The following is a 10,848-nucleotide window of genomic DNA, read 5'->3' on the forward strand; positions in this document are numbered from 1 at the left end:
AGAAAGGGAGACACAGATTCTGAGGTAGGCTCCAGGCTCTGAGCTGTCAGCACAGCGCCTGATGCAGGGCTCAAACCCATAAGCCGTGAGATCGTGACCTGAGCCGAAGTGGGGTGCTTAACTGACTGAGCCCTCTCTATCACTTCAAAAACATTACTTTGTTGAGACATTGCGGGGGTGGGGGGAGGTTTTAGGAGAAGTTTGCTGTGCTACTAACATATCCTTGAGGATTAAGAGTCCTCTTCTACTTGGGAATACCAGCCTCTTGATCAAATGCATAAGTCCTGGGAGATACATAAATTGTCCAAAAAGAGAAAAGGGGCATGTGATGAGCCAGTTAGATTACATAAATTTTTGGTGATCACATGGGTGTGGCAGACACACCCTTAGGTGATCACCAATGAATCACATCCTCCTTATATAATCCCCTTACCTGAATGTGGAAGAAACTTGTGATGCATTTTTAGCCAAAAGAATATGGCAACGGTGATGGGATGTCATTTCCATAATCACTTGAGATCTACTCAGTGAGACAGAAAACATCCAGTCACTTGGGTATCCCAGGTTTGGGGTAGCAGGCTCTCTACAATCCTGTAGGTCTCAGCTCCAATGCCACCTCCTCAGAAGGGTCTTCCTTAACTCTCCCATCCAAAATAGGTCACCTCCAGGTCACTCTCAATCCCCTCCTTTTGTTTTATTACCTATGTTGCATTTATCACCCTTCTGAACTTAGTTTTTTTGGCCACAAATCCCCATCCCCTCCCTCCAAATATAACCTCCAGGAGGGCAGAGCTCTGTTCTCTTCAATGCTGTGTGTACTGTCTGGCACACACTAGGTGTTCAATATGTGTTTCTCCAAACAAACAAACGTGAAGCAGAATAACAAAAACCCAAAAAGCCAGAGCTGCACTGGTGTTATCTGGAGTCAGGGGGCTGGGACCCCTGAGCCCTTAATGGTTTCTAGTCCCCTCTCCACGGTTATTTATGCCACACCTGCATGGCATCATGGGGCTCCACAAAACCAGTAGGGACAACCCTTTCCCTAGTCAGATTAACTAGTGCAGTTGAATCCAGACCACCACCAATTGGAGGATAGTCCATCATTTCACACTCCACCAAGAAAGAAAAAGGCATCGCCAATCGAACTTTGACACTTTGTCAATAAAACACATCTTGGTTTCCAATATTAAAATGTGCTGCTCAGCCTTCAGATCACACCCCAATATCACTTCCTCAGCACCCCTGCTGGCAAAGCTGGGTCATTTTCCTTCTATACTCTCAGAACTCTCCTTTCTCCAAAACATGCATTTCAGTGTCAGTGAATTGTTTAGCTATTTGTTTACAAACCTATTTCCCCATGAGAATTAAAGCTGAATGAAGGTAGAGATTACATTTGTTTGCTTTGTGTTATCCAATGGCATGATGGAAAACCCGCTCTCTGAAAAAAATTGTAGCATTTGCTAATTTCCATGGTGTAAATAACCTCACCACAGCTGATGTCAAACTATGAATCTATAGGGTAACAACTGGTTTGTAACATTTTCGAATGTTAGTAATTAACCCTTGTGAGATGTGCTAGCATGCTCCAGCACCAAACACGATGTCCGTGAAGAATAGAAACTCAATAAACAATTGGTTCGTGAATGAATACGTTCATGTTAAATCACATTGCACGAATACGTAGCAAGTCCTTGAAACTTAACACACCTACATGCAGTCTCTATTTTTCCTCCTTCCCCAGTTTTCCTGCTCCTTCCCCAGTGTTCACCCCATTTAGTGCACTGCCATCCATCCATCCCCAGGGCAGAAATCTAGCAGGTTACTGATTTCCCTCTTACCCCCACCTCTCCCCATCACACTCCACATCCACTGTGTCCCTCCCATACATTTAACACCGGGCCTTGACCAGCATCCTAACCCAGCACACACCATCTCTGCCTAGACTATCCCACAGGCCTCCTCCCTGATCTCCCTGCCTTCACTATTACCTTCCCAAACTCCCCTCCACCCAGAAAACATGGATTCCTGTTTAGAATATGAATCACATCGTGCTATCCCTGTTGCAGCCCTTCACTGCCCTAGGCTCTCCATGTGCGGAACCCTATCCACCTCTCCAGTTTCCTTCCCTGCGCCCTCCCCTGCATCTTTTATCCCAAGCTATGCTGGTGTTATCTCAGTTCTTCAAACACGTCAATCCTTTCCCTGCCTCAGGGCCTTTGCACTTGCTCTTTCCTCAGTTCAGAAAACCTTTCCCTACATTGGGGCATTGCTGCTGCTTCATATTTGTCATCTCTTTCAAAAGACCTTTCTAAACCACCTCTGAGTAGCACGGCCCTTCCCATCCCTTATCATACTTGGTTCTGAGACAAGGGGAGTTTACTCCGGGGAGGACGCAGCCGCCACGCCACAAGGAAGTGCGCCTGTGCGCAAGACTCGGGACTACATTTCCCAGAATGTTCCGCGCGCGGGGGCCTGGCGCACTTCCGCTTCCGAAGGGGTCAGGCGGTGCGGCGGGGTCGGAGCAGCGCAGGTGCTGATCCTGTTTCTGTGCGTGTCCGCGTGTGGTGCGCGTGGCGGGTGAGCGAGTGCAGGTCTTTGTGAGCGCACGCGCGTGAGGGCGGATCACAGGTGGGCGGGCGAGTCCCTTTGTGTGTGTGCGCGCGCGCGCGAGGGCAGATCACAGGTGTGCGTATGAGTGCAGGTGTGTGTGTGTGTGCATGTGCGCATGAGGCCGAACACAGGCGGGTGTGCGAATGCAGGTGTGTGTGTGCGTGCGTGCATGTGCGTGCGCGCGTGAGTGCGGATCACAGGCAGGCGGGTGAGTGCGTGTGCGTGTGTGTGCACGCGCGTCAGGGTGGATTACGGGCGTGCGAGTGCAGGTGGGTGTGTGTGTGAGAGAGAGAGCACGCGTGAGGGCAGATCACGGGCGGGCGAGTGCAGGTGTGTGTGCGCGCGCATGAAGGCGGATCACAAGCGGGCATGTGAGCGCGTGCACAGCGAGGGTAGAGTGTGGTTTGTCACGTACAGGTTTGCCATGGCTGAGTTGGGGGTTCGTGCAGTGGGGACGTAGTCCTGAGCGATTCTGTGTGGGAGGGACGCACCCCGCCTATCGGATGTTCGCGTGGACAGGGCTGACACATACCTGCCTGCGGAAGTGGTGTGTGTGTGTGTGTGTGTTTGTGATCGTGCACAAGTGCACGGGGGTCTCTAAACCTGTGGTCACACCCATGTGAGTCCATGCTCATCGCCCTTGTGTCTGAAGTTCTGGGGGCGCTTGTGGAGTTCTACTCGTGGGTGGTGCATGGGACGGACCTTCCATTCCCGTGGGGAACACAGGCCAGGGACAGCCGTAAAACAACGCTGTCACTCATGAGTGCTCTGAAGAAACCACCAGAGGGCACAGGGCACAGCGACTTAGGGCTGGGCCACTGGGGCAGTTAGAGACCCCCTCCAGGAGGGCCGTCTGGGCTCAGCCCTGAGGGATGATCATATGCTGGAGGAGAAGCTGGAGGAAGAAGGTTCTAGGCAGGGGGAAGGGCAAGGACAGAGGCCCTGTGGCAGGAACGAGGTCGGGATGCTGGAGGAACGGGAGGACCACCGCTGCCCAACACAGGTTAGGAGGCCAGACCAAAGCCAAGAGGCGGAGGACGCACCGCGCTTAGTGAGAGGCCACAGCGGATAGGTGGCCAAGTGTGTGGCTACAGGGAAGGTGAAGAACCCAGGGCCAGTAACACCATCTGCATTCACTAGCTCATGGTATGCCTGCCACGTCCTACAGGTACATCCCATTCCTATCCCCATTTCCCAGACAAGGACACTGAATCTCAGAGAGAGGTCATATAGCTAGTGGGTCACAGATGGGATTCAAACCCAGAACCCTGGTTCCACACTTCGAGTGCTCAGCTTGGATCAGGCTGCAGGGAACAGTGGCCATTTACCCATTCCTCCAACCCCAGAAAGGGAGGTGGCCCTTCTGGGTCCCAGAGGAGGGGCTGGCAGCATGGCCCACCAGGGCCCCGTCACTCACCGCTCTTTCCTTCTCCACCAGTAGAGGGTCTCTGAAGAGCAGGGCATGGTTCTGGGCTTGTGACTGCGATGCCCCTGGTAAGTCGGTCGATGTTCTGGGCTTATGACTGCAAGGCCCCTGGTAAGCCGGCTGTCTCTGGTCTTCTCTGGAAGGGTCCCTGGGATCTGAAAGACAGGACGTGGCTGTGAGTTGGACACATAGCACACCCGGCCCAGGCAGCAGTGTGCCGGTGGGTGCGATCCGTTAGTCAGCGGATATCCACGGGCCTCCTGTGTGCCGGGCGTTCTCGGGCACTGGGATGCAATTCTGATGCAGACTAACGAGGCCCCTGCTTGCGTGGAGACCAGGAATGACGGAGACATTAAAGAAACCCACAGGCGTGGTCATTCAGCTGGTCACAAGTGCTGTGCAGAAAGTAAGGCCGCGGTGGATCAAGCAGAGTCCAAGGGCAGCATTCATACTAGCAACACGAGGCCAGTGTTGGGGGACAGCCTTAGCTGGGCTGAGTAGGGGCACCCTTTTTGGCTGCAGGGTCTTCCCATGTGCCACAGTGCCCACCCTCCCTGTTTGTTGGTCCCCAGCAACTGAATCCCATTTCTGTTGTGGGCAGAGAATTACTTCCATCAGAAAAGGGGGAAATGGAAACAAGACGAAGAAGGGCAATGTGTTTCAAGAAAAACAGAAGCCAGCATTCAGGCTGCCCACTTCACTTATTCCCTTGCCAGCCCCCCTGGACACTGAGTCTGAGATCCTCAGAGGTGGGGAGGTTGGGGTCCTACAGTGTCAAACTGGAAAACAACCCATCTACGGGGGCCAGTGTGACCTGGCTCCAGCCTGTCATCACTGCAGGAATCCAGGATTTGCAGCTTGAGGGCCCCTTGTTTTTCAAGACCCTCATCATTTGGGTTTTTGTATGAACATCCGCAGTTTAAAGTATCGGTGGTGGACCCATCTGCCGGTAGCCATGTGGCACACACCTCACCTCCCTCAGGTCTCTGTCCAGTCACCTTCCCGTATCTCTCCTGACCACGCTGGCTGGCACCTAATCTCCCATCAGTCTCGTCCCTGCCTGCCTGTTTTCCTCTAGTACTTGGCACCGTGTGACGTGCTCTGTGTTTTGCTGGTCTGTCTGTTGTCTAGCCTGACTAGAATGTGGGATTCGCAAGGGCAGGGTTTCGGTCTGTATCCCTGGTGCCTAGAACGGTGCCTGGTGTAAGTCGACCCCAGTAAATCTTTGTCACACTGAGTGCATTGCAGTTTCCTGTAGAGCCCCATAGGAAGGCCAGGTTCCACGAGTCTGTGAGCTCTTCTGGCTCTTGGACCGCCACGTGCAGCCTCAGCCATGCTGTGAGGAGTCCTGAACTTTTCTCTTTTGACTCCCCTCCCAACCCCAGACTCCCTTTCCCTGTGACCATGTGAAGGGCTAGTCATTCCAGGAGCTGATTGCTCTCCAGGATGCGGTGGTAGACTTCTCCCAGGAGGGGCGGGGGCAGCTGAGTCCTGGCCAGAGGCCCTGTACTGGGACATCATGCTGGAGAACTACAGGAACCTGGTCTCACTGGGTAAGGGCAGTGATTTTTCAGTGACCTCAGACCCCACCTCACTGCATAGAAGCCAAGGGGCATTGGAAATGTCAGCACTATGTTGGGATGGGGTTCAGCCACTCAGTGCCTCTGTTCGTGGTCTTTCCACCCTGTTTCTCCTGAAGTGCCCACCTCTCTGGATGAACATAGTGGAAAAGCTAAGGGTGACAGGCTTCTGGCATGGCTGGATCTAGGAGCTCAAGTGTCACTTTTTGGTCTTAGTTTTCTTGGTCCTCCATAGGCTCCCACTGTCTGTTTCTCAGTTATGTTTTCTCCTCTCTTAGCTCCACTACCACTTCTGGCCCCTTCCACTTCTGGCAGCAGTAGGCTTTAATGACGCTCAGTGGTCCCAGCAGGGTGGGCGCCTCTCTTTCCCAGAAGTTCTAGCAGAAGCGGCAGACCTGAGTGCCATCAGACCATGTCTGTTTCCTCTCTTTTTTTAAAATGTTTATTTATTTATTTTGAAAGAGTATGAGCTGGGAGGGGCAGAGAGAGCCAGGGGAAGAGAGAATCCCAAGCAGGCTCCACACCGTCAGCACAGAGCCCGACACGGGGCTCAATCTCATGAACCGTGAGATCGTGACCTGAGCTGCAACCGACAGTCGGAGGCTTAACTGACTGAGCCACCCAGGCACCCCTGTTTTCTTTCTGAAGCCAATGGCTGAGGCCAAGAGATCGGGCTCTGTAATTGGCCGCACTTGGGTTACCCAGTACTGGTAGCCGACACCTGCTGAGCACTTGTGTGCCGGTGTGTGGGGGAAGGGAAGAGGACAGGCTAGATGGGGCTGGCAGGGCCAACAAGGGCCCAATAGTCAGAGTCCCCTTGAGGGGTGCCCGCAGAGAACACACTGTGGACACCTCAGCTCGGTCTAAAGCCCTGTTTCCGTCTCTGGCTCTCGGCCCCTGTGTCAGTTCCTCAAACTTGTTTCTACCACACCCTGATGAAGGGTGCCTTTTACTCCCCAGCTCACTGCACATACTATGGCCGCATCTGATACGACTGAAACGAAAATTTCACAAAATGATACTTACCCTTATTATACACGACAGGCTGTTCCATTCTGTTTCATTTTTTAAAACCTCACGTCACAGCCCACTACAGCAGTGGTCGAACCGGGAGAAGTTCTGCCCTGAGGTGGAGTGTAGCGGTGTCTGAAGATAGTTTGGGTTGTCGCAGCTGAGAGGGTGCCGTCGGCGCCTCGTGGAAGTGGCCGGGGACGATGCTTCACATCCTACGATGCCCAGGACGGTCCCCACACAGAGAACTACGTGACCCAAGATGCCAGCAGTGCCAGAGTTGGAAATGTGACTCAGCGAAGAACAGCAGCTGCCTGAAACCGCGGGTTCATGTGATCCAGCACCGCTGAGACCCGGCTGCGAGGCAGTGTGGGCTCACTGCAGCCCACGCAGACTCCTGAGACCCCCAGATCCTGTCCCGCCCTTTCCAAGTTCTCCTTTTCCCGGACGACACGTTCCATTCCTCTCTGGGTCAGTCCTGCTTTACCATATTATAATCTGTGCACGCTTCCCCTGTTCCCAGCCTGGACCCTGACGTCCAGCCTCACCGGAGAGACGCTGCCTCAGAGTTCTCCAAAGACACAGAACCAATAAGCTGTGTGTGTGGAGTGATTTATTTTACGAAATGTCTCATGCACTTCTGGGGCTGCCCAGCAGGCTGGAAACTCAGGCAGGGGCTGATGCTGCAGTCTTCAAGCAGAATTTCCTCTCGAAGAAGCCTCAGCTTTTACTCTTAAGGTCTTCAACTGATTGGATGAAGCCCACTGACATTATCATGGATGATTTCCTCTACCTAAAGTGATTGTAAGTGCTAGCTACATCTATACACTAGCTTCCTAGCAACACTCGGGTTCATATTTGACTGAAATCACTCGGGACTGACAAATAAGACTAACCATCACAACTGGTAATGGAGCAGCCACCTTGGTTTCAGTGTCTTGTCTCACATCTTACAGGCGTTTGCAGTTTTGAAAACTGTCTTTCAGACCGGGACACCGGGCCTGACAACAGGGACACCTTCAAAGAAGAACGTCTCTGGAAAGTCCCCAAAACAAAGGACCTGGGGACCTGAACTTCATAAAGACCTGCAGAGAGGACAGCCTCCCCAAGAGGCTGGTCCTGGTGACATCTCTCAGCATCTTCACAGAGAAGAAAGGCCGTGGATGTCCTGAATGTGGGAGAGCCTTCAGCTCCAAGCCCTTCCTCACATAACACGGAAGATCCACACTGAGGAGAGACCCCATACATGCAGCCAGAGGGCAGGCCTTATTCACCATCAGAGAGTTCACGCTGGCGAGAAACCCCATCACTGTAATGAGTGTGGGGAGGTCTTTAGTGACCAGGCACTCTCCAGCCAACACGGAGGATCCACACTGGGAGAGACCTTACAGATGCAGTGAATGTGGAAAGGCCTTTAGCTGGGCCTCATCCCTTAATCTCCATCAGAGAACTCATACAGGCGAGAACCCCTACAAGTACCCTGACTGTTGGAAACCCTTCTGGTAAAGGTCCTTCCTCACTAAGCACCAGAAAACCCATTTGTAGGAAAACCTACAAATGCAGTAACTGTGAAAAGACTTTCAGCTACAGCAACTCCCTCAGCCTCCGCCAGAGAACTCACACTGGGGAGAACCCCTACATGTGTGAGCAGTGCGGGGACACTGGAGGGAGAGCCCCTACACATGAGCAGTGCGGGGACACCTTCAGTACTGCTCCTCCCTGACCAAGCAGCAGCACACCCACAGCATCAAGACACCCAAGAGTGTAGGGAGTGTCTGAGAGCCTTTAGCCATGTTTCACCCCTTAAAGTACATCAGAGGACCCATACCAGAGAGAAACCCTGCACGTACAGTGAGGGTGAGGAAACACTTCTGTGGCAACTAACTCCCAATAGTTCTTACTAAGACTTACCACCCACACGAAACTTCAGAGCTCGTTCATCGTATCACATATTAGTCTTGGGGAAATGCCTTGGGGTTCCCAAGACCACCCCCCAGTTTGGTGACTCAGTAAGAGGACTCAACTCAGCACATAATCATACTCGTGGCTACGAGTTACCATAGCAAAAGGATACAAAGTAAAACCAGCAAAGGGAGAAGGTGCATGGGGTGAAGTCCACAGGGAACCAGGCACAGGTTTCCAGAAGTCCTCTCACAGAACACATGTATTTCCTCTAGCAAGTTGTAACAACACTGCTCCCCCATCTCCTTCTCCAGCATTTAAGCTTTATTTCCTGACCTCAAGCCCTTTGCTCGTGCTGTTCCCTCTGCCCAGAACCCTCTCTTCCCCAGTGTTCCATGGCTGATTTCTCATAAGTCCACCTCTTCAGAAAGCTTTCTTCAGACCACCTGGTCTAAAACTAGCCCTCCCAACTGGCACTCCCTCTGCCTTCTTACCTTGTTTTCTTTTTCCTTGTAGCACACACCACCTTGTTTTGCTTATTACCTTTCTCCATATTGTGCACTAAAGTTTGAGAAATCCTGGTTTTCGGGATCAACTTGAAAGCCCATATGCCTGTGGGGGCCAAGCACGTCACACAAATGCACAAATGCCTTTAGGTCAAGATCACCTCCTGATCTGCCACAGGCCCCATTAACATGTTCGCACAAAATTCCTGGTCCCTGTTTTTTCAACCCTTGGCTTCAGCCTTTGTTTCGAAACTTTAAGTTCTGACAGAATCTCCTGGAGGGCTTGTTAAAAGACAGTGTGCTGGGCTCCGCTCCCAGAATTTCTGATTCCATAGATCTGGGATGGAGCCTCAGAATATTCACTCCTAACATGTTCCTAAGCATACTGGTTTCCTGTGACTGCTTTCAAAAATGGCCACAAACTTGGTGGCTTAAAACAACAGAAATGTCTTCTCACAGAGTTCTGGAGGTCAGAAACCCAAAATCAGTATCACTGGGTCCAAATCAAGATGTCAGCAAGGATATAATCTGGAGGCTTTCAGTGATGATCCTCTGTTGCCTCCTCAGCTTCTGGTGTTCCTTGGCTTGTGGCTGAATCATTCCAGTCTTCAAATCTTGTGTGCACGCATGTGCATGTGTGTGCATGTGTGTGTGTGAAATCTCATTCTGCCTCCTTATAAGGATATATTAATGGCATTTAAGGCCCACCCAGGTAATCCCTCCATCTCAAAATCCTTAATCAGATCTGAAAAGCCACCTTCTCCAAATAAGGTAACATTTACAGGTTCCAGGGATTAGGAACTGGTCTCTGGGGGCCATCACTTGTCTGCTATACCAGGTAATGGGGTACTGCTGGTCCAGGGACCACACATCGAGAAACACTGCCTTAAACCCATGGGCTCGGTAACAGCACGGCTTGGGAGTCACACAGCCTGACTTTGACTTAGTTATGACACCACCAGTTTCTAGCTGGCCCTCTTGAGCAAGTGACTGCCTCTTCCAACCTATTCAACTCTGTGTCCCTACCTGGTCAAGGCATGAGGGTTAGAAACCAGCAGAGGATCTGGCCCCTAGTGAGTCAGATGCCCCAATATGGGGCCTATGGAGCAGACATGGCCTGCAAATGTTCTCTGTTCCTGAGTGGGTTTTTTAAAATTAGCTGTCCCCATTAAAATATTGGGAGATGTCACATACAAATTGAGCATTCCAGCTCAATTTTGATTTCTTGAGAAATCAAAAGATTCTGTAACAGGAGGTTCTTTGTTTAGGGTTATCCCCCTTCCTCCTCATGACATTGCCCATCCTGCCCCCTGGCTCCCTTACGTGCGCCTCATGGAGGTTCTCTGCCGCTCAGGTTGCTTCTTCTCTTTATTCCTATTCCAAGCCTATCTTTTTACCTGAGAGGCTGAAGTGGGTGAGGTGCCAGGCAGTGGGTCCTGTACTTCCTTCCTCCTCCAAGATCCCACCTGTAGGAGATCTAATTATGGCCTGGGCGCCAGCACTGAACTCAGAGCTTCCCAACTGCAAGCGTCAGGGGGAGGAGAGATTCGAAGCCGAGGTGGGGGCACGGTTGACCCCACTGAGGTGGCATTCGTAAGTCTCTGTGTGGGCGCACACACGCACACACACCTACCCTTACTGCTAGGCATCTCTGAATTTCCTGGGGAGAGAGTCCCAGGCTCTTATCAAGAGCATCTCTGGCCCCCAACTGCTTCTGGAAGTCTGGGGTTTGGTTGGCTTGAAGGCATGCAATGGGGGCAACACCGAAGTGACCCCATTCCTGGGATGCTGGCTTTCCTTTTTTATATGAGAA

The 10,848-nt window shown here is 51.9% G+C and overlaps 1 protein-coding gene across 1 annotated transcript in view; it reads right to left on the reverse strand.

Moving 5' to 3' along the window:
• Window positions 1-2,780: 2,780 nt before the first annotated feature.
• ZIM2 (zinc finger imprinted 2) overlaps window positions 2,781-10,848 on the reverse strand; it is a 29,300-nt gene continuing 21,232 nt past the window's right edge. The window contains exon 5 of the mRNA XM_027037501.2: window positions 2,781-4,191. Coding sequence (XP_026893302.2) covers window positions 3,935-4,191 — 257 coding nt within the window. The 3' untranslated portion in view covers window positions 2,781-3,934. The remainder of the gene's footprint in view (window positions 4,192-10,848) is intronic.

Source organism: Acinonyx jubatus, chromosome E2 (genome assembly GCF_027475565.1).
Source record: "Acinonyx jubatus isolate Ajub_Pintada_27869175 chromosome E2, VMU_Ajub_asm_v1.0, whole genome shotgun sequence".
Taxonomy (NCBI): Eukaryota; Metazoa; Chordata; class Mammalia; order Carnivora; family Felidae; genus Acinonyx; species Acinonyx jubatus.